Source organism: Vanellus vanellus (genome assembly GCF_965231255.1).
Source record: "Vanellus vanellus genome assembly, chromosome: 30".
In the NCBI taxonomy this organism is placed as follows: domain Eukaryota; kingdom Metazoa; phylum Chordata; class Aves; order Charadriiformes; family Charadriidae; genus Vanellus; species Vanellus vanellus.
Genome location: NC_138935.1, coordinates 873897 through 896926, shown reverse-complemented (window position 1 = coordinate 896926; position 23030 = coordinate 873897). Strand labels below are relative to the sequence as shown.

Sequence of the window (23030 nt, the reverse complement as noted above, 5' to 3'; positions counted from 1 at the left end):
TATCTCACGGGGTAAATCCTCGCTCCGAGCCCGTGCTCAGAAGACCCCACCTGCAGCAAACTCCTGCCCTTGGGGACCATCTCAGTGTCCTACCAGGAACTGGAAGGACCATCCCGAAAAAACACCAATTTCTTCACGTTTCCCTTAAAAACTAACGATTTTGGGGCACTTCGCAGCCAACGCTAACGATGCCGGAAGGATGCGGGAGACAAGGAGCACGGCTCGTTATCTCACCGGGTAAATCCTCGCTCCCAGCCCGTGCTCAGAAGACCCCACCTGCAGCAAACTCCTGCCCTTGGGGACCACCTCGGTGTCCTACCAGGAACTGGAAGGACCACCCTAAAAAACCCACCAATTTCTTCACGTTTCTCTTAAAAACTAACGATTTTGGGGCACTTCGCAGCTGACGGTCACTATTGTACAAGTAGAAAGTCAACGGCTTTGACGAAAGTCGCCGAAGCCACTGAGTTTATGAAGAAGGACACGTTGGGACGCCCCCGGATCCACGAGGACGGAAGCAGTACCTGTTCCTGGAGCTCCGCTAACCGCTGAGCTCGTTCCTCCTCGGAATCGTCCGATGAGCTGTCGCTGTCGGAGGAGCTGTCGCTGCTGCTGTCGCTAGAGGAAGGGGGAACCACCTTGGTGGGAGGTGGCACCACCACGGGAGAAGAAGCTGGAATCACAGGTTCTTCTGGTTCATCCGGCATTTTGGCGAAGCGCATCTCGAACACGTCCTGAAAAAAAAGGGGAGGGGGAAATAACGTGAGGTTTGGCAAAAGCAGGATGCTGCAAGAGGAATGGCGATCTCCCGAGCCGTTCCCTACGGATTGGCGGTCTCCACCCAAGCCATCAACACGTGGAGTTGGCGCAGACCAGACGATTTCCCGACAGCTCCAAATTCACGTGGAGTTTTGACCGCCTCCGAGATGGTTTTGGGCGAAAAGAATTTCCCAGCAAAAAGGACAAAACTCATTTAGAAGCCGCATCATCCCAGTTACAGGATCCCAGAGCGGTCGGGGTGGGAAGGGCCCTCCGGAGCTGCCCCAGCGCCACCCCCCGCCAGAGCAGGGGCACCTCCGGCCGTGGCACAGGACACCTCCAGGCGGGTTTGGAATGGCTCCGCAGCGGGAGACTCCCCCCCCTCTCGGGGCAGCTGTGCCAGTGCTCTGCCGCCCGCACGGGAGAGAAGTCCCTCCGCAGGTTGAGATGGGACTGCCCATGGTCACGGTTGTGCCCGGTCCCTCTCCTCCCGGCACTGGGCACCGCTGGAAGAAGGCCGTTCCCACCCCCGGCACCCTCCCTCCCGTTACGGATGGATGAGATCCCCCCTCAGCCTTCCCTCCTCCCCCCCGAAAAGCCCCGATTCCCTCAGCCCTTCCCCATAACAAAGACGCTCCGGTCCCCTCCTCATCTCCGCAGCCCTTTGCTGGAGCCTCTCCAGCAGTTCCCTGTCCTTCTCCACCCGGGGAGCCCCGAACTGGCCACAGCGCTCCAGACGTGGCCTCCCCGGGGCAGAGCAGAGCAGAGCAGAGCAGAGGGGGAGGATGACCGCCCTCCACCTGCTGGCCACGCTCTGCTTGATGCCCCCCAGGATGCCCTTGGCCGCCTTGGCCACCGGGGCACACTGCTGGCTCGGGGCCGCCCCGTTGGCCACCAGGACTCCCAGGTGCCCTTCCCCAGAGCTGCTCTCCCGCAGGTCAGCCCCTGACCCGTACCCGCGGGTGGGGTTATCCCTCCCCAGACGCAGCGCCCCACACTCGCCCGCGTTGAACTCCGTAAGGTCCCTCTCCACCCAACTCTCCGCCCATCCGGGTCGTGGCGATCGGCGGCACAGCCTCGTGGGGTGTCACCCGCTCCTCCCAGTTTGGCGGCAGCAGCAAACGTACGTTCTTGAGATCTTCTTCCGGCAGCGGATTTGCGGTTGCAATCTCTTCTCCTCTTCATCAACCCTGCACGTTCCCAACCCCTACGCTCCACGGAATCCACCTCGATTCCACCCAAACCCTTCCGCAAGGAGGTCTCCCATATCCTCCAGAGCCACGGGCGCGACGCCGCTGGAATTCCAGTTATCCCAACACTGTGAAAGTCCTTTTTGTTTGGTTCCCCCCCCCCCCCCCCCCCCCGCCACTCCTAAAGCCCCATACAAAAAATCCATTTTCGTTTAAACCCAAGAGGAGGGGGACGAGGCGGGACCCCCACCCCCGGCTGCGTTTAGCGCTGTAGTTCTCGGTGCCTCCTGACTTCGTTTGACGGAAGAGCTTCGAGTGTCGGGATTTTTTGGCATCCCAGAAGAGGAACGAGTGCCACCGACACCCAAAAATAGTGCCCCCTTGTGAATAGCCGAGCACCTGCAGACCAAAAAAAAAAAAAACCAGAAAAAAGCCTTTTTTTTTCCATCTCCTACACGGCGAGAGCTGAAAACGGGCTCGATTCCCTCCCTTTTGCGTGTTTTGACAAGTCGGGCGCTTATTTCGGAGCGTAGCGACTCGCCCCGGGCTTGTTTCGGAGCCCGTAAGGAGCCCGGGCAACTCCCAGATGATTCAAGATGACGATGGGAAGGACAACCCAAAGGCGGCACAAGCGTCGGCGTCCGATTCTTCGTTATTAAGTCGTAACAAAACAAAAAAAATGCAAATTCCTCCTCCTGCCCCCAAAGGTCGGATTTTCAGTCCGATATTTTTGATATTTCCCGAGTCCTGGGTGGATGATTGGACCCACCAAAAAGCCAACCAGAGAAGATCTGTGGTTGACTTCTAATCCCCAACGGATTGTAAATAGGAACCACGTGCGCCGTCAGAGGGATTTACACCTTATCCAAACTCCTTCTGCACTTCGAACCCCACCTCCCCCCGGGATATCGAATCCCGACACTTTAACTCCACGTGGGAGCGACGTTTTCCTCCTTAAAAGACTTCCAGCTCTTCCAAGCGAGGCTCATCCTGGCGATTTTAAGACCCGTAAGGGCTCTCCCCGAGTATTTTTCCCCCTTTTTTCCTTCAACCTGAGCCGCCGGAGCCTATTTCTCCATCCTCAGCCTCTCCATTCCTTTCTTCGGGGTTGCTTGGTTGGTTTTTTTGGGTATTTTTTTTCAGCAGCGATGGCTTTTCCGGGAGCTGAGGATGTCGCTTTCGCTGCTTCCATCTGCCGGTCGAACCGCCGTTGAATTCGTTTAGGCGCCGGGGCTTTAATTTCGGGAGCGGGAACAGAAAACGCCGGAGGGAGGTCCTGCAGCGAGGGCAGCGCTTGCGGGAGGAGCGTTTATTCCTCAGCGAATCACTGCGCTCAGTGGCCGTTTATAACCTAATTTTGGGGTTTTTCCGACCCAGAAAGTCCGGTCCTCAATTATCACCAGTTGACGATGCCACACCGCAAAGCGCATTCCAATTTTTAAGAGTCAGAAACAGAACTTTCCTCTTTTTTTTTTTTTAATAATTACCCTCTTTTTTTTTTTTTCCCATAATTATCTACTCTTTTAATTAACAGGAAGGCTAATTTTAAGTTTGGTTTTTGTTTTTTTTGTGTGTGAAGTTAAAAAGCAATCCATCCGTTCGGGTTACAAAAAGCCCTCGGGGGCCTGAAGGATCCCGAAAAATCCACCCAGGAAGGGATGGAAGGGCGAACCCTGGGAGTAGACAAGGAGCTAATTAACACCTTATTAATCAGGGATTCCTACTGCTGCTGCTTTGTACCTCACCGCTACCGCTCACCCGGTCAAATATAAACCATAAACCTCTCCCAGGAGTTGGCGTTAACCCCGAAAATCCAAAAAACTCATCTTCCGATGATAAAAATTGGTAAGGAGCGGGGGGAGGGAGGCGGCGGCTGTTGACAATCACCACGTCGCTATATCCTTAATGGGAACTCAAGTCCGAACTTGAAGGCTCAGTTTGTTTCCAAACCTCGGCAGCGCTCCAAAAACCTCCCTTTTTTTTTCCCTTTTTTTCCCCCCTTTTTTCCCCCTTTTTCTCCCCTTTTTTCCCTTTTTCTCCCCTTTTTTCCCCTTTTCTCCCCTTTTTTCCCCTTTTTCTCCCCTTTTCTCCCCTTTTTTCCCCTTTTCTCCCCTTTTTTCCCCTTTTCTCCCCTTTTTTCCCCTTTTCTCCCCTTTTTTCCCCTTTTTCTCCCCTTTTTTCCCCTTTTTCTCCCCTTTTTTCCCCTTTTTCTCCCCTTTTTTCCCCTTTTTCTCCCCTTTTTTCCCCTTTTTCTCCCCTTTTTTCCCCTTTTCTCCCCTTTTTTCCCCTTTTTCTCCCCTTTTTTCCCCTTTTTCTCCCCTTTTTTCCCCTTTTTTCCCCTTTTTCTCCCCTTTTTTCCCCTTTTCTCCCCTTTTTCCCTTTTTCCCCTTTTTCTCCCCTTTTCCCCCTTTTTTCCCCTTTTCCCCCTTTTTTCCCTTTTCCCCCCTTTTTCCCCCTTTTTCCTTTTCCCCCTTTTTCCCCCTTTTTCCCCCTTTTTCCCCCCTTTTTCCCTTTTTCCCCCCTTTTTTCCCCTTTTCCCCCCTTTTTCCCTTTTTCCCCCCTTTTTTCCCTTTTCCCCCCTTTTTTCCCTTTTTCCCCCCTTTTTTCCCTTTTTCCCCCCTTTTTTCCCCCTTTTTTCCCCCCTTTTTTCCCCCTTTTTTCCCTTTTTCCCCCTTTTTTCCCTTTTCCCCCTTTTTTCCCTTTTTCCCCCCTTTTTTCCCTTTTTCCCCCTTTTTTCCCTTTTTCCCCCTTTTTTCCCTTTTTCCCCCTTTTTTCCCTTTTTCCCCCCTTTTTTCCCTTTTTCCCCCTTTTTTCCCTTTTTCCCCCTTTTTTCCCTTTTTCCCCCTTTTTTCCCTTTTTCCCCCTTTTTTCCCTTTTTCCCCCTTTTTTCCCTTTTTCCCCTTTTTTCCCCCTTATTTCCCCTTTTTCCCCCCTTTCCCCTTTTTCCCCCTTATTTCCCCTTTTTCTCCCCTTATTTCCCCCTTATTTCTCCTTTTTCCCCTTTTTTCCCCCTTATTTCCCCTTTTTCCCCTTTTTTCCCTCTTATTTCCCCTTTTTCCCCTTTTTTCCCTCTTATTTCCCCTTTTTCCCCTTTTTTCCCCTTTTCCCCCCCTTTTTTTCCCTTTATTTCCCCTTTTTCCCCCCCTTTTTTTTCCCCCCTTTTTTTCCCCCTTCCCCCCCCCCCCTTTTTTTTCCCCCCTTTCCCTTTTTTTTTTTTCTCCTTTTTTTTTTTTTTAAATTTTCATTTCTGCGATCCATTTTTTCGGGCACGGGAAAAAACAAAGGGCGAGGCGTCGCCCTCGAGCCCATCAGGCGGAGCGCGGGACGCAGCCGGGTTATTTCGGCACCCACCTCCCTCGCATCGCCGCCGCGGGGCCGCCCCAAACTTCAACGCCCGTTTTCTGCGGGCTCTTACATTCAAAACTCCCCTTTTTTTCCATCTTTACGTCAGAAAAGGAGTCGCCCCAAGCGGTTGCTCCGCGCGGGGACGCGTTCCTGAGTTTGTCCGTAGGATCGATGCGGATAAAATCCTGATTTCCCACAGCCTCGCGGTCCGGATGGCATCACCTGGCAGTGCCGCTCACTGAGGATTTTCCTCCCCCCCTCCCCAAAAAAAAAAAAGGGGTGAAAGAAGAGAAAAATCCCAAGTTTCCGTGAAACTATTCAGCGCTTGGCAGCCTGCGGGCGACGGGAGCGGCTGGAATTCCGGCTCAGATTCATTCCGCTGTTGGTTGGAAAACGCTCCAAGACATCGCTCAGAGAGGTCGAGACCTCCTTCGTTGGAGCAAAACAAGAAGGAAAAAAGAGCAGCCGAGGGGGGGGGGGGGGGGGGGGCGAGCGGGTCGTGGCCACCGGGTTTTTGGACCATCAAATCCGGAAAAAAAAAAAAAAACAGGAGTAAAATGATGAATTCGACGAAATTCAGGCTAAAAGCGAGCCAAAACGCACCTTTACTCAGCTTCCCCCCAATTCAGTAGCTTTCTCCCAAATTTAATAGCTTTACCCCCAATTTAATAGCGTCTCCTCCCAATAGTCACCCCCCCAATTTAATAGTCCCCCCCCCCAATTTAGTAGCCTTCCCCCCAATTTAATAGCTCTCCCAATTTAACAGCTTTTCCCCCAATTTCAGTCTCCCCCCAATTTAACAGCTTTCCCCCCAATTTAACAGCTTTCCCCCCAATTTAACAGCTTTCCCCCCAATTTAACAGCTTTCCCCCCAATTTAACAGCTTTCCCCCCAATTTAAGAACCTTCTCCCCCAATTTAAAAGCTTTCTCCCCCATTTCAGAGCTTTCTCCCCCAATTTAAGAACCTTCTCCCGCAATTTAAGAGCTTTCTCCCCCAATTTAAGAGCTTTCTCCCCAATTTAAGAGCTTTCTCCCCCATTTAAGAGCTTTCTCCCCCATTTAAGAGCTTTCTCCCCCATTTAAGAGCTTTCTCCCCCATTTAAGAGCTTTCTCCCCCAATTTAAGAACCTTCTCCCCCAATTTCAGAACCTTCTCCCCAATTTAAGAACCTTCTCCCCCAATTTAAGAGCCTTCTCCCCAATTTAAGAGCTTTCTCCCCCAATTTAAGAGCTTTCTCCCCCAATTTAAGAGCTTGCTCCCCCAATTTAAGAGCCTGCTCCCCCAGTTTAAGAGCCTGCTCCCCCAGTTTAATAGCTTTTTCCCCAATTTAAGAGCTTTCTCCCCCAATTTAAGAGCTTTCTCCCCCAATTTAAGAACCTTCTCCCCCAATTTAATAGCTTTTTCCCCAATTTAAGAGCTTTCTCCCCCAATTTAAGAGCTTTCTCCCCAATTTAAGAACTTTCTCCCCCAATCTCAGAACCTTCTCCCCAATTTAAGAGCTTTTTCCCCAATTTAAGAGCTTTCTCCCCCAATTTAAGAACCTTCTCCCCCAATTTAAGAGCCTTCTCCCCCAATTTAAGAGCCTTCTCCCCCAATTTAAAAGCTTTCTCCCCCATTTCAGAGCTTACTCCCCCAATTTAAGAACCTTCTCCCCCAATTTAAGAGCCTTCTCCCCCAATTTAAGAACCTTCTCCCCAATTTAAGAGCTTTCTCCCCCAATTAAAGAGCCTTCTCCCCCAGTTTCAGAGCTTTCTCCCCCAATTTCAGAGCTTTCTCCCCCAATTTCAGTGCCTTCTCCCCCAATTTAAGAACCTTCTCCCCCAATTTAAGAGCTTTCTCCCCAATTCAAGAACTTTCTCCCCAATTTAAGAACTTTCTCCCCAATTTAACAACCTTCTCCCCCAATTTAAGAACCTTCTCCCCAATTTAAGAACCTTCTCCCCAATTTAAGAGCTTTCTCCCCCAATTTAAAAGCTTTCTCCCCCATTTCAGAGCTTTCTCCCCCAATCTCAGAACCTTCTCCCCAATTTAAGAGCTTTTTCCCCAATTTAAGAGCTTTCTCCCCCAATTTAAGAGCCTTCTCCCCCAATTTAAGAGCCTTCTCCCCCAATTTAAGAGCCTTCTCCCCCAATTTAAGAGCCTTCTCCCCCAGTTTCAGAGCCTTCTCCCCCAATTTCAGAGCCTTCTCCCCCAATTTCAGAGCCTTCTCCCCCAATTTCAGAGCCTTCTCCCCCAATTTCAGAGCCTTCTCCCCAATTTAAGAGCTTTCCCCAGCTCTCCGGCGCCTTCTGCTGTAACTCGGACCCCTTCTCCGTCTGTTTTCTGAATTTTAAAGCAAACCACGCCGGTTTTCCTCCTCCTTTCCCATAGCGCGGACTCCGTGTCCGCTTTTTCCGTGCTGATAAAACCTCTGCCCGTACGGATTTGCCTCCCGCATCCCGCCGAGCCCATCCCGCGTCCGTCGAGGCGGCTGCCCGGCGGCTCCGCCTGGATTTTGGGGCATTCCGCGGCTCGAAACGAACTCGGTCTCTCCCAGATCCGCTCGGAGCGAAGCGTTTTTCCCCCGTTTCGGCCAGGCGACCCCGGGGAGCAGCTCCGGATTATCGAGAAACGAGGGAACGGAGGTGGATTTTGTGGAGCGGCGGGCGGAGCGCGCGCAGGAAGCCAAGCGCTTTCGCTCGAGACGCGCGGCGTCTTTATCAGCTAATTCATTAATTACAAACCCTTCGGGAACGAGGCGGAGAGGGGAAAACGTAGGAATGAGGGAAGAAGGAATTAAAAAAGCAACAACCAAGCGGGCAGTCGCTTATTTTCTTCCTAGGCGTTTTGGGGAGAAAAATGACGTTTTGGAGCCGCGCTTTTCCTTCCTACTCCTTTATTAAGGAGAGGACATGAAAAAGACGCCGTTAAACCAAATAAAGAGTTTAAAAGAAGCAAATTGGGCTGAGTCAGCTCACTCCTCGCATCACTTCCACAGCAAAAATTTAACATTTTTTTACCATTTTCTACCAAGTTGGTATTTTTTTTTTTTTTTTTAATGTTATTTCAAGACTACGCAACCCTCGTGCTGGAAAAATAAGTCAAGAGAGACGCCGGCGCTCATCGAAACCCGAAGCAGCCGGCGACAACGCGCGTCCTCACCTGCAGTTTCCGTGCCATGGCCACCACCTCGTGATCGGCGGGGTTGTACTTATAGCAATTGGAGAACATCAATCGTACGTCCGCCGCGAATTCCTGAGCATCTCGGTATTCCCGGTTCTCCAGTTTAGACTAGAAAGGAGGAGAGAAGAGGGAAAAAAAAAAAAAAACCAAAAAACCAACCACAAACCAACATAACTCTCAGCTACGAACAGTACAAATGCACCAAACGGATGGATTGAATGAATACAGCCCCGTGACACCCCCACGGATTTCACGCACCCGTTTTCTCCCTACGCTGGAACCTCTAATTTTGGGTAAAAGAACGACTCATTTTGGTCAACTGACGGACTGTGGATGGTTTGTAAAATTTAGAGCTGACTACAGGCGTCCTCTATGATGTTCGGAAGAGGACAATGTGTTCTCCAAGACACCTTCTCGCTGTTGACAGCAGCTACGGGGTTTGGATGAAGAACCAGATGTGGAGAGCAGTGCTGAAAGGCAGAAGTATGAACCTCAGCTCTACCTGACCTCAACCAAAAAGGTCTGAACCTCCACCCGTGCCCAAGATCCTGCGTTAGCAGAAGAATATGGTGGGCTTTGCTCAGCTCGTTCCCCTGGAAGGAAGACCTCAAGAGCTGTCTGAAGGACCTTCGCTCAGCTCGTTCCCCTGGAAGGAAGACCTCAAGAGCTGTCTGGAGGACCTTCGCTCAGCTCGTTCCCCTGGAAGGAAGACCTCAAGAGCTGTCTGAAGGACCTTCGCTCAGCTCGTTCCCCTGGAAGGAAGACCTCAAGAGCTGTCTGGAGGACCTTCGCTCAGCTCGTTCCCCTGGAAGGAAGACCTCAAGAGCTGTCTGGAGGACCTTCGCTCAGCTCGTTCCCCCGGAAGGAAGACCTCAAGAGCTGTCTGGAGGACCTTCGCTCAGCTCGTTCCCCCGGAAGGAAGACCTCAAGAGCTGTTTGAAGGACCTTCGCTCAGCTCGTTCCCCCGGAAGGAAGACCTCAAGAGCTGTTTGAAGGACCTTCGCTCAGCTCGTTCCCCCGGAAGGAAGACCTCAAGAGCTGTCTGGAGGACCTTCGCTCAGCTCGTTCCCCTGGAAGGAAGACCTCAAGAGCTGTTTGAAGGACCTTCGCTCAGCTCGTTCCCCTGGAAGGAAGACCTCAAGAGCTGTTTGAAGGACCTTCGCTCAGCTCGTTCCCCTGGAAGGAAGACCTCAAGAGCTGTCTGAAGGACCTTCGCTCAGCTCGTTCCCCTGGAAGGAAGACCTCAAGAGCTGTTTGGAAGACCCTCGCTCAGCTCGTTCCCCTGGAAGGAAGACCTCAAGAGCCCGGTTGGAGGGACAGAGGACACCACCAATGGAAGATGACGACTTTGGTGATGTAGGGGACAGGATTCAACCATCTCACCTGCTTTCAACAATCCACCTTTCCTCCAGGAACCGAGCTGATGTCTCTAGAGCTTGGACCTCCACCCTAGGAGGACACAGACCTGCTCTATGGCTACCTGCTCCCGTCCCAAGCCTCCATGGAGCTGGGAGGACCGCTCCAGGTGGAGACAACCTTGAGACGACCCCTCATCCCCCCGAACGCTGCAGCCAGCTGTGACAACGCCAGCTGAGCCAAGAGAAGCTTCATGCCTCTTTCTCCCTCCCTGGGAAAGGGGGGTTGAGTTGGCCAACTGGAAGACAAGAGAATGCTCAACAGCTGTCTCAGCAACATCTGCCAAGGGTGACCTCAGACACGCAGCTCTGCCAGACAGTTGGGCAGCGGGGTGGCCAGAAAGACAGATGTGCAAGACCTAACGTTCACCGCCGGCCAGTCCGGAGGAGAAAGGAGAAAGCCAAGGATTTAATTCGACGTCCTCAAGGTTTGGCCCGCCAAGATCCGAGAGGTCCGAAAGGCCGCGACGAAGGAAGAGCCGGGATCCACGTCGGCTTCAGCCTTGGTGCGACCGCGGCTGCGGGAAGGGGGGAAAAAACCTCCCTCCTCTGGTTTGAAAACGCAGAGCCAAAGCGGGCGAAGGAGTCAGAGCTACGTTTAAACTGCCGGCGCGGGAGTTGATCGCTCAGCTAAATAGTTAAAGACTCCTAAATAACGAATTAAGGCTCGGCAACTCAAAAGTGAAAGACTCCTAAATAACGAATTAAGGCTCGGCAACTCAAAGACTTCCAAATAATGAATTAAGGTTCGATAACTCAAAAATTAAAAGACTTCCAAATAAGGAATTCAGCTTTCATAGCTAAAGTCAGACTTCTAAGTCATGGATCAACGCTTCATAACCAAAAAGTTAAAAGACTTTCTAAATAAGGAACGAGGGTTTCCCAGCTAAAAAGTTCACGCTTCTCAATCCTGAATTAACATTTCAAGGGATGACTGGGCGGTCGCTTTTTAAAACCAAACGACTCCGATAACGAATTAAGGTTTCGAGGGGAAGCGTGGATGAATTTGCAGCCGCTCGTTTAAACGAAACTGTCTGAAACCAGAGGGAACCACCTGTGCTTTGCGAAAGACCGACTTCGACAGACAACTTGGGAAAGACGGGCCTTTTATTTTTTTTTCAAAAGAATTGAAAACGGGGTTGGTTTGAATCAAATCCCCCTCGTTCCTGAGATTTCTGCTCTCTGGGGCCACCTTCTGGGCTAAAAAAAAAGGGACAGATTTATACAGTCATGGAAATTTTCTATAAACCCCCCCTCCGTGCGAGCGTTTCCCAAGAGCCCTTCTGGAAGGATGCCGGCTTGGTTCGTTTTTCCCCCAAACGTCACGATAACAACAAGAAGAGAAGAAGAGAGACCGAATGTACCAGAAACCTACGGCCAAATGAAATCCGGCAGACGGCCGGCACGCTGGGGCGGGGGGTGAAAAATCATAAAAATCATCCTTTTCTTTTTTTTTTTTTTTTTTCTCCTTACCCCCCTCCCCCTACCTCCCCCTCTCCTTCAAACCGGAGCTTACTTTGATTGTGCTCAGATCCATGGGATGTTTAATGATATCGCAATAATCGTGCAGTCCCAGCGCTTCCACATCCACGGGTTTGTAGAAGGGCCAAGCGTAGGCAGCGTGTTTCTTGGCGAACATCTCTTTGATGATCCCGCTGCAGTATTTTAACTGCTCGGATATTTTGCTACTTTTTTCTACCACGTGTTGTTGAGAATCCGGAACGTCCTTCTTCGGAGGCTTCACCGGGCGGCTGCTTTCCCGTCGCGGCCCCAGCTTGGTGGATTTGGGTTCGGCGGGCAGCGATGACGATTCATGAATCGGGTCGATGGTCGTTGGCGTGGTGGTGTCTGCTTTCCTCTTCACCCCTTTTTTTGTCTACAACCGAACAAATAAATCACTATTAATTTTGACGTCATTAATTCAGCTTCAAAGGGAAGCTTAGGAAGCGTGGGTTGGACAAACGGACGGTGGGGTGGATTGAAAACCGGCTGGCAGAGAGAGCTCGGAGCGTTGTGGTTAGCGGGGCAGGGTCTAGTTGGAAGTCTGTGACCAGCGGTGGTCCCCAGAGGTCAGTACTGGGTCCAGTCCTGTTCAGTACATTCATCAATGATGTGGATGAAAGGATGGAGTGTACACCAGTTTGCTGCTGCCACCAAACTGGGAGGAGCGGGTGACACCCCACGAGGCTGTGCCGCCGTTCACCATGACCCGGATGGGCGGAGAGTTGGGTGGAGAGGGACCTTACGGAGTTCAACGCGGGCGAGTGTGGGGCGCTGCGTCTGGGGAGGGATAACCCCACCCGCGGGTACGGGTCAGGGGCTGACCTGCGGGAGAGCAGCTCTGGGGAAGGGCACCTGGGAGTCCTGGTGGCCAACGGGGCGGCCCCGAGCCAGCAGTGTGCCCCGGTGGCCAAGGCGGCCAAGGGCATCCTGGGGGGCATCAAGCAGAGCGTGGCCAGCAGGTGGAGGGCGGTCATCCTCCCCCTCTGCTCTGCTCTGCCCCGGGGAGGCCACGTCTGGAGCGCTGTGGCCAGTTCGGGGCTCCCCGGGTGGAGAAGGACAGGGAACTGCTGGAGAGGCTCCAGCAAAGGGCTGCGGAGATGAGGAGGGGACCGGAGCGTCTTTGTTATGGGGAAGGGCTGAGGGAATCGGGGCTTTTCGGGGGGGAGGAGGGGAGGCTGAGGGGGGATCTCATCCATCCGTAACGGGAGGGAGGGTGCCGGGGGTGGGAACGGCCTTCTTCCAGCGGTGCCCAGTGCCGGGAGGAGAGGGACCGGGCACAACCGTGACCATGGGCAGTCCCATCTCAACCTGCGGAGGGACTTCTCTCCCGTACGGGCGGCAGAGCACTGGCACAGCTGCCCCGAGAGGGGGGGGAGTCTCCCGCTGCGGAGCCATTCCAAACCCGCCTGGAGGTGTCCTGTGCCACGGCCGGAGGTGCCCCTGCTCTGGCGGGGGGTGGCACTGGGGCAGCTCCGGAGGGCCCTTCCCACCCCCCACCCCTCTGGGATTCTGTCGTACTTTTTGGCTTCAACTTAGTTGTGTTTCTCGTAGCGTTGACGCGGATTCGCCCTGGCTAGTGGCTCGAGCCTGGTGGCGACGCTACGAGAAGGACACCGGAAGCCCTTCCAAAAATATTGAGATGTTGTTGACCTGTAGCGAACTCTACAGAGAGACACACGGATTATCTCTGCTGGACCAGCAAAGGTGAAGGGCACGAGGCACTCAGCAACTCCAGATTTTCTCCCCGAGTCATACGAAGCTCAAGGAAGGGCGGTTTTAAGAGGACGAGCGGAGTTTCCACGCAAACTGGGTGGAATCCACCACGTCTGACTTGAACTGGCGTCACAGAGGGTCACCGCGGGCTCCTCGTGTTTCTCAAACCACAAAATTCTTTGACCAAACCGCAGCCTTCAAACGAGACTCCGGCGGCAAAGCCAAGAGCAACCGCTTGAGCGAGCGCAGCCTTTCTACGCCGTGAAGTTAAATTTAAGCCGTCAGGTTAAGATAATTAAGGAATGACTCACCTTCACGGGCTGGGCGGGGGTCGGGATAACGGCAGGGTGAGGCTGGATGGGTTGGGGAGCCGGGGCCGGCGGCGCGGGGGCCTGGGGAGCCGGCGGAGGCGGCGCAGGAGGTTGAGGAGGCACCATCGTCATTACGGGGGTCTGGACGATGAGGTCGGGGGTGACGGAAGGAAAGGAATGAGTCGTTTGCGCCGACTGGAGGTTTTGCTGAGGCGCCTGCGTCTGCGCCGGGGAGGATGCTTGGGTTGCGTTCGGTACCGTGGATGATCCTGGTTTGGATGTCACTGCCAAGAGAAGAGAAAGAGAAGGTTGTGTCTCCCTTCAAACGGCAGTCGTTTTAACGGGAAAAACAATTGACGTTTTGTAATAAGACCATTAAAAGAACACTGCTCATTAGGTAACTCGCATCTCGCAGTTCCCGTTCTCGAGGAACCGGTTTTCCTTCACGAGGATTGTTTTTGCGGCTCGCTGGGTGAGACGGTGAAGGAGCTCAGGACGTAACTGTGGCAAAACCCCTCCAGAAGACGACCAAGGTGAGGAGGGCAGAGGCGTCCTCCTCCCTTCCCCCTTCCCTTCCCAAAAGGGACTCGAGCGCGTCTTTTCCTGTCCCCGCTTTTTTCCAAGGCAACCGTCCTTCACCATCATCATTTCGGAGCCCAAACTGGGCAGGGTCTCCCTCCGGGAGACATTTGGTGCACCGGTATCGAGAAGAGTTTCTTAATTCTTAGTGACTTTAAGTCACGGCAGCTGCCACCGTCCCGGGGGGAATCTCCCCCGAGGGGTGGAGAGCGCGGTCCTCGTTAGGGTCATTTCCAACCCAGAGCAACCGCCGAGGACGGAGACACGAGGATGGGAAACATCAGCGCTGTCCTTGGACCTTCTAGAGGCGTTGGGGTTGTCACCTCCTCGCTCTGCCCAAACTTCCAAACCTTCCGGCATGGAAAAAGGGGGAACGTTGGGACACACCACCCAATTTCCAACAGACCTTCAGCAATGTGGGATCAACCCGAAGTGCGGAGAAGGTTCGGGCACCTTCTGCCAGGTATCAAACGTACCTCGTTAGCGATAATCGCATCTTTACCTTTAGCAAGAAGAGAGCTCGGTATTTTTTTTATCACACGGGGAATATCCTTTACGCACATCCCAAGCAGGGAGAAATCCCACCGCTCGATCCGTACCCGTGTTCCCACAGAAGACGGGATTTTGGCCGCTATTTCACCGCGCTCTCGACACGGCTGCCCGGCACCTCTCCCAAGAATCGCTCCCCCCCAAAAATAATTAATTAGAAAAGAATCGCAGCCGGATTCGCTCCTGATCAGCCCCCAGGAGCTGCCGTTATCGTAATGCCACTGGAAACGTGTCGCGTGTTAAGAGCTGCACGACTGCAGCCGCTAACGAGCCGGCTGCCGCCAAAAACGGAACGGCGACTTATTAAGAGAATAAAATCGGGAATTTTCTTCCTGTTCTCCCTGCAAAGCGACAGCGGAGCGCTGATGCCTCTGCATCGGGGGGGAAATCGTAGCCAGAGGGATCCCACGGTCCTGCTGGGATCTCGTAGTACTGTCAGCATCCTGTGGGTCCTACTGGGATCCTGTGGGTCCTGCTGGGATCTCATGGTACCGTCGGGATCCTGTGGGTCCTGCTGGGATCTCATGGTACCGTCGGGATCCTGTGGGTCCTGCTGGGATCTCATGGTACCGTCGGGATCCTGTGGGTCCTGCTGGGATCTCATGGTACCGTCGGGATCCTGTGGGTCCTGCTGGGATCTCATGGTACCGTCGGGATCCTGTGGGTCCTGCTGGGATCTCATGGTACCGTCGGGATCCTGTGGGTCCTGCTGGGATTCCATGGTCCTCCCGGGACCCTGTGGGTCCTGCTGGGATCCCATAGGTCCTGCTGGGATCGTATGGGTCTTGTTGGGATCTTGTGGTCCTGCTGGGATCTCGTGGGTCCTGCTAGGATCTCGTGGGTCCTTCCAAGATGCCGTGGGTCCTTCCAAGATGCCGTGGGTCCTTCCAAGATGCCGTGGGTCCTTCCAAGATGCCGTGGGTCCTTCCAAGATGCCGTGGGTCCTTCCAAGATGCCGTGGGTCCTTCCAAGATGCCGTGGGTCCTTCCAAGATGCCGTGGGTCCTTCCAAGATGCCGTGGGTCCTTCCAAGATGCCGTGGGTCCTTCCAAGATGCCGTGGGTCCTTCCAAGATGCCGTGGGTCCTTCCAAGATGCCGTGGGTCCTTCCAAGATGCCGTGGGTCCTTCCAAGATGCCGTGGGTCCTTCCAAGATGCCGTGGGTCCTTCCAAGATGCCGTGGGTCCTTCCAAGATGCCGTGGGTCCTTCCAAGATGCCGTGGGTCCTTCCAAGATGCCGTGGTCCTCCTGAGATCCTGCAGGTCCTGTTGGGATCTTGTGGTCCTGCTGGGATCCCGTGGGTCCTCCTGGGATCCTTGTGGGTCTTGTTGGGATCCTCTGCTTCTACTGGGATCTTGCAGGTCCTGCTGGGATCTCATGGCACTGTCAGGATCCTGTGGGTCCTGCTGGGATCTCATGGTACTGCCGGGATCCCGCGGGTCCTGCCGGGACCGTGAGGAAGCTCTACATCACTTAGGCAAAGCCGACACGTTCCACCTCCTGCCTCGCACAGGAGCTCGAGATTCCTGTTCAAAACCCGGGGAGGGGTTTGCGGCAAAGCACCGCACGTGGCTCCTCCAGCCACCACCACGCCTGGGTTTTGATAGTTTAACCCCAAATCGGTCAGTATACGCTAAAATTTGGCGCACAATGATTGAACAGGAGGAGCAGCAGACTAGAGGAAAATGATCTTGCAGGTCTGCAAATAGATATTATAGTAAATATACAGTCGTTATATCATTCTATTGTTCTATACAGTAAATCACAAGGTAGAAGCACCGGGTGTGGGGTGCCCCAGACGACGTATGGGCCATACGGGGTTTCCGGATGTCCCTACGGCAAAGCTGGTCCATACTATAGGTGACGAGCTCAGGTGGGGACCTACACGTTATATACGCTATAGGGTCGTGGCAGAGGGGAGGAGATCCGAGTTCGTAAGCGCCTCTCTACGCCGTGTAGGTAAAAAAGATCTTCTCTACGGGTGATTTCATCTCTTTCTCCTTCAAGGAGATGCTGAGAAAGGTGATGGCCAATAATTTTCTACCCAAGGAGAGCTGCTCCCTGCGCACAGGAATATCAGGGAGAGCGTCTAAAAAAAAAAAGTAACGATTAGAGAAAAATCTCAGCTACCAGTAAACATGACTCGGTCGCATGCAGAAAAACCCATGAATTGGGTTCGCTGGTGCTTCAAAATCTGGATTTCGTGAAGTCGAAAGGACCCAACAACACGGAGAGACGGAGGAACGGGAGCAGCGCAAGAAACACACGTGTGGAGACACGCAGAGTCCTGCAGCGGAGAGAGACGCGGGCGGCGAAGAACTGCCGAGGGGAGAGAAAGGAAAACAAAGGCAAAATAACTACAGCCGTTTGAGATGTTCGGCTTTACGACCCGTTTTACGTTCCTCGGCGGGTTAGATGACAAGATGTTCTGAAAATGGTCTGACCTCCCTCTACGCAGAAAGACGACGACCGTCAGGAATAAATCGGGGAAGATTCAGGGGATTTAGTAAACGTTACTGGTTTGAATTTGCAGGCGCTGCCCGGGGGATGGCAGCACAGAAAGGTTTTCTCTTCCAACAGCTACGGAGGAGAGCAACCACCAGAGTCCGATTTCTTCCCTATTACCCCGACAACTGGTCCCCAAACCCTTCGAGGTTCCTCAACCTCCCCGGCCACGCTGATTTTCCAGTAAACCTGGAAAAATAACCCATCGGGATCCCAGCAGCACCAGTCCAAGGCTGAGACGGGAGGAGACGCGAGGATTCACGGCGTTCCAGACAGTCTGCGGGACGCTCGCGCCACCTCACAGGCAGCGAATATGGTCAAAACATCATTTTTTTTTTTTTTTTTTGGTGACACAAACTCGGGGACGCTCCCGGCGCGTGATATTTTCCTTCGTATCGCGCAGCGGTCGGGTTAAAAGGACGAGAATGAGACAAGAGCGAGACGAGAGACGTTTTAAAAAGAAGATATCGCGAAACCAAAGTGGACGCAGGTTACTATTTCAGCCCCGAAAAAGGGGCAAGATAAGGTAAATTAATCAAGTCTGGGCGCAAGAAAAAGGGGTTTTCTGAGATTCTGGCCGCGCACGGGTCAGGTCCGCACAAAATGAATTCATCTTCGGGGAGCGGCGTTCCACCTCGCTCGGGGCAGAGCATCCTTTGGCAGGACGGCAAGCTCATCAAGCCTCGTTAGATCTATCTCCAATCACCGCAAAATTAATAAATGAGGTGCGCAAATTGTGACTTGAGGAAGTTTTACAGAGGACAGCAGCGGGTTGTGACGCTTGGAACTGTTTTCAGACGCTCTCCGCTGGAGGATTCCCCCGTCGGTCTGTAGCCGTCACGTTGAGTCACTGACGCTTTTCTAACACACCGCAGCTTTTTTACGGCGCCAAATCCATCCGGGAGGAGGTGAAAAGCGGCTGCGAAACTCAAAAGAGGTCTGATACAACAGAATTTAACAGCTGAACTATACCCTCGAGGTGTCGCGAGAGATAGTTCATCATCTCGGCTCCCCGACGGTAGAAATTTAACACTTTTCCTATCGCTCTCAGCCTTTTATTTTCGTGGAAAAGCCGGGAATTGCGACGTTTCACCCGCGCTATAAATACAAGTGCTTTAAAACGCACATATTTGCTGCAAAATCTGTCCCCAGCACTCCTCCTCCCCCCAAAACGCCGCCCAGAAGCCACAGACGAGGGACTTTTAAGACACGGCACAGCCCTGCCTCGCACCGCAGAGTGTTTCACGCGGACAGACAAGAACACGAAGCAGCCGTCCACCTTCCCACCCGATTTTAGACGCCCGACGCAATAAAGCGAAGAACATCCCACGGAAGGATGGCGGGGTTTAATTAAACCCCCCCCCCAATCAAACAGCCCCATTCAAGCAGGATGAAACGAGGTCCCCGCGTGACGTCGAGCGTGGCTGAGCCGCCAACGTCGCACCGATAACCGTCCTACCTGCTTCCTTCCTCGCCCGTCCTCTTCCTTTCGTCTGGGCTATAACGATTTCCGTTTCCTCCTGGGTCATTTCGGAGATTTTCTGCAGGAAAAGCTTTTCCAGAGCTTCTGCCATTAAGACTATGTCATCCCCTGGCTGGAGGAAAAAACAGGACACCATGAATTAGGCGAAGCATATATGGAAATTATCTGCCTTTACAGAAATATAGACATATAAAATTTCTCCACGGAAATATTTCCCGAGAGAGGACTTTGTATTTTAACCCTCCTCAGTGCTGCTGGTTTTATTAAGGTGTTACGGAATATCGTCCCAAGCGCCGAACGCGCAGACAAATCCTCTCCCTAAACCCCTTCTATTTTATAGGAAACACCAGATGACGGGACGGGACGTCACCGAGGAGCCGTATCGGAGAATAAACCCACACGAGGTGCGACCTGTGGGCAGCAAAGGCTGTTTTCTCAGCGAAGGGAAGAGGGAAAAGAGGGAAAAAAAACGGGAAAAGAAAGAGCTGGATGAACACCAGCCGGTCGTTTCCACCACGCGAGATCCCCCTGACGTGCTCTCATGGAAGAGTTCTCTCCGTAGAGGGGAAGAAGAGCTCAGAACGGGCTTCCAAGGAATTTTTTTTTCCCTAAAATAGGAGGTTTTTAAGGAGGAAGTTGACTGTTGTGAGCTTTTACTTGTTGCTATGTCAGCGTGGAAGGAGAGGACGGCACTAAGCGGCGCTTGCAGATCCGGAGGGGAGGCCCGTGTTTGCCGAGGTCAAGGAAAACAGGAAGGAGGACACCTAGAGAGGGTGAGATCTTCCGCCCAGGGGCACCTGCAGCGGCGCAGGCGAGAGGAGACAAGAGATACGAAGGTCTGAAGCTGTTTTGGGGATAAACAGAATTTGGCAGAGAGGGAAGGACAGGCAGCAAGTGAAGAAGAGTCCGGATTGACGTGAAGATGACAAAGGCACGGCCACCTCTGTCACGACGTGGTGATGCCAAGAGAAGGCAGCTCTGGCTCTGCCATCGGCGCGAGGACGGTTAAAACCGTATTTGCCCGTGAGACGGTTGACGGTTTGCAAACTCCGTGACGTCCACAGAGATGTTTCTTTAGCTTAGATGATTTTCTACCTTCCGGCCCGGAAGAGACCGGTGAAGATGACGGGGAGGAAGGGGAGACCGGGGGAAAAAGCTGGCACGGGGGAAGACACCGCGGTGGGAGAACAAAGTTTAAGGCGCACATGAGTAATTTGAAGCCTTTAAGAGTCCCATCTTCGTTCCAGCTGCATCGCGCTGGCTCAAACCAGAAAGGGCGATGGCCAAGGAGATGGTTTTGAAGGACCCAAACTACTAACGATGACTTATTTGGAACAAACTAGGAAGGTCTTGTGCAATATTTTTGAGAAGAGGAGGGAAAAAAAAAAAAAAAAGGTCAGAGCACGGGAGGGTGAAGCAACGGGACAGAAAGACCCGTGAGAAACGAGGAAGGGCAGAAGCCGAAGGGGAACCACCACACTCCAAGCGGTGGAAAGGGTGGAGTGGTCGGGGAAGGGAAAGGCTGAGGCTCTGACCACAGCTCGCCGACTTCCGGGACAGCAGCAAACTCTTCGTTTGGTATTTGCTATCATTTTGCTACTTAAGAAGATAACGAGCGAGCGTCCTGCGCTCAGTACAGCTTGGGGCCACCTCCGAGAACCTTCTCCGGCTCTCCACCTCCGAGAACCTTCTCCGGCTCTCCATCCCCCGAGAACCTTCTCCCGCTCTCCACCTCCGAGAACCTTCTCCCGCTCTCCACCTCCGAGAACCTTCTCCCGCTCTCCACCTCCGAGAACCTTCTCCGGCTCTCCACCCCCCGAGAACCTTCTCCGGCTCTCCACCCCCCGAGAACCTTCTCCCGCTCTCCACCCCCCGAGCACCTTCTCCGGCTCTCCATCCCCCGAGAACCTTCTCCGGCTCTCCATCCCCCGAGAACCTTCTCCCGCTCTCCACCTCCGAGAACCTTCTCCAGCTCTCCACCCCCCGAGAACCTTCTCCAGCTCTCCACCTCCGAGAACCTTCTCCAACTCTCCACCTCCGAGAACCTTCTCCGGCTCTCCACCCCCCGAGAACCTTCTCCCGCTCTCCACCTCCGAGAACCTTCTCCCGCTCTCCACCTCCGAGAACCTTCTCCGGCTCTCCACCTCCGAGAACCTTCTCCGGCTCTCCACCTCCGAGAACCTTCTCCGGCTCTCCACCTCCGAGAACCTTCTCCGGCTCTCCATCCCCCGAGAACCTTCTCCGGCTCTCCATCCCCCGAGAACCTTCTCCCGCTCTCCACCTCCGAGAACCTTCTCCCGCTCTCCACCTCCGAGAACCTTCTCCCGCTCTCCACCTCCGAGAACCTTCTCCCGCTCTCCACCTCCGAGAACCTTCTCCCGCTCTCCACCCCCCGAGAACCTTCTCCAGCTCTCCACCTCCGAGAACCTTCTCCAGCTCTCCACCTCCGAGAACCTTCTCCAGCTCTCCACCCCCCGAGAACCTTCTCCAGCTCTCCACCCCTGAGAACCTTCTCCAGCTCTCCAAGCTCCACCGTCACCTCCGGGTTTTGGTGGGGACAGGCCGCTGTCCCACCACCCCATCATTCATGGAAATGCCCTGGGCTGCTCCTCATCCCTCCGGATACCCTTTCCTGCACTCCAGCAGTTGTTTATAAAATGGTTTTTGGGGTGTTTCTCACTCTCTGGAGCAGAATCTTCTACACCGAGGTCAGGGTCAGGCACGTAAAACTCAATGTGCCGCTCCGTATATCCCATATTTTTTTTTCCCCTCCCAGATTTCAGAATTTCAAACCAGCCTTAAGTCGGGTTCTTAACAAAGTTGAAGAAAACACGAAGCACAGATCGACTTCTCCGGTATTAGTTTGATAACGTTCGTGGCTCTGCTCGAGTCAGATCCAAAGAAAAACTGAAAAATTTCCTTATTAAAAAAAAAAAGAAGAAGAAATGACGTCTAGACTGATGGTATCTGCTAAGAATTCTTCCGGGCGGGTAAATTAAGCCAGCCCTGTCTGGTCTTGCTTCTCGGCAGAAGACGGACGTGCCTCTGCTCCCATCGCTTTAATCCCGTTTGTTCTCCTAACGGAGCCCATCTCGGCGGTGGTTCCTTTCAAGGACCGTTCGAACGAGAGACGTCTGCGTTTCCGCACCGGTCCAATGAGGACGCGGGAGATTTCCCTCGGAAAAAGGCAGATTGGGGAACTTTTCGTACCTTATTGTAGATGTAGCAGTTTGTAAACATCGTGTTAAAATCCTGGATACATTCTTGAGCGTTCCAGTAGTAGTTATTCTCCAAGCGTTTCTTTATTGTTCCCATATCCATCGGAGTTTTAATTATCTTATAATAATCCTGCAGAGGGAAAAGAGGGAGGAGACAGTGTGAGAATGAAAACATTTGCCACGTTTAAGGAGCGGGATCGCTCCCTCTCCTCCCCGGACCCACCTGGGTGAGATCCTCCACGCCCAGAAGGTATTTAGCTGCCAGATTTAAACCTCATCAACCTCTCAACTGGGATTTTTTAATTAAATAGAAGGACAAACCTTTGATAAAGGAGTAATTTAACCCCAGAGGCACCCAAATTCCCCCATTCTGGGTTTTCGGTTGGTAAGCGCCGAGGAATTCCTACAATATCTTACGGGAAACGAACGACCCTTCGCAGGAGGTCACGGGTCGAACGCAGCGAGAGAAGTGGGGAAATCGGATTTATTACAGCTCCTTAAACGCATCCGGATCAACACGAAAGAAGGTGTTTCTATTTTTAGGCATAATGCTTAGGGGGGAAAAAAAAACAAAAAAACAAAAAAAACCCAAACAAACCAAATTAGGGCTGGAAACGCCGTTGCTATAGAACCGGCGCTCTCCACATGCAAGAGGGAGCTCGCTCCTGCCGCGAGGAAACGAAATAGCCCAACACTCGGGGAAGAGATTTATCTATTTAGAGCTGTTACAGCTTAAAGGTAAAACAGCCGAAGGAAGGGGGTGTTGCGCAGAAACACCTCTCTCTCTCTCTCGGGAGAGCATCTGGAGGGAGAGAGGGAGCAAAGCTCTTCTGGTGGGAGCTGGGAGGTTCCAAACCAGAGGTGCAGCAGAGGAGACGTCGCTGGGCTTTACTAAAATATACCGTTTATAAATTACGCTCCAATTTTTGCGAGTTTTGGTTTTTTTTTTGGGGGGGGGGGGGGGTTAATCGAATTCCTCCTGGCGAGGGTGGATGGGTTGAGGCACGGAGCGGCAATGGGACATGGAGGATTGTCTAGGTTGGAGAGGATCTTTAAGATCCCGGAATCCAACTGCTAACGTCACGCGGCCAAACCCACCTCCCCAAGCGCCACATCTACACGTCTTCTAAACCCCTCCAGGGATGGCGCCTCCGCCACCTCCCTGGGCAGCCTGTTCCAACGCTTTACAGCCCTCGGGGCGAAGAAATTTATCCAAATCATAGAACGGTTTGGGTCGGAAGGGATCTTTAAAGGTCATCTAGTCGAACTCTCACGGGCAGGGCCACCTCCCCCCCAGCC

At 53.0% G+C, this 23030-nt stretch overlaps 1 protein-coding gene across 5 annotated transcripts in view; it reads right to left on the bottom strand.

The window, feature by feature from the left end:
- Nucleotides 1-23030, bottom strand: part of BRD4 (bromodomain containing 4) — a 105933-nt gene that overhangs the window by 41651 nt on the left and 41252 nt on the right. For all 5 annotated transcript variants that reach the window (XR_014270129.1, XM_082496639.1, XM_082496640.1 and 2 more), the window contains exons 5-10: nt 21724-21861; nt 18490-18625; nt 13400-13683; nt 11389-11748; nt 8437-8565; nt 525-734 (exon numbers count right to left, since the gene is read on the bottom strand). Coding sequence is in view for 4 of the 5 variants with exons in the window: in XM_082496639.1 (XP_082352765.1) it covers nt 525-734; nt 8437-8565; nt 11389-11748; nt 13400-13683; nt 18490-18625; nt 21724-21861 (1257 nt within the window). In the remaining variant the exon portion in view is untranslated. The remainder of the gene's footprint in view (nt 1-524; nt 735-8436; nt 8566-11388; nt 11749-13399; nt 13684-18489; nt 18626-21723; nt 21862-23030) is intronic.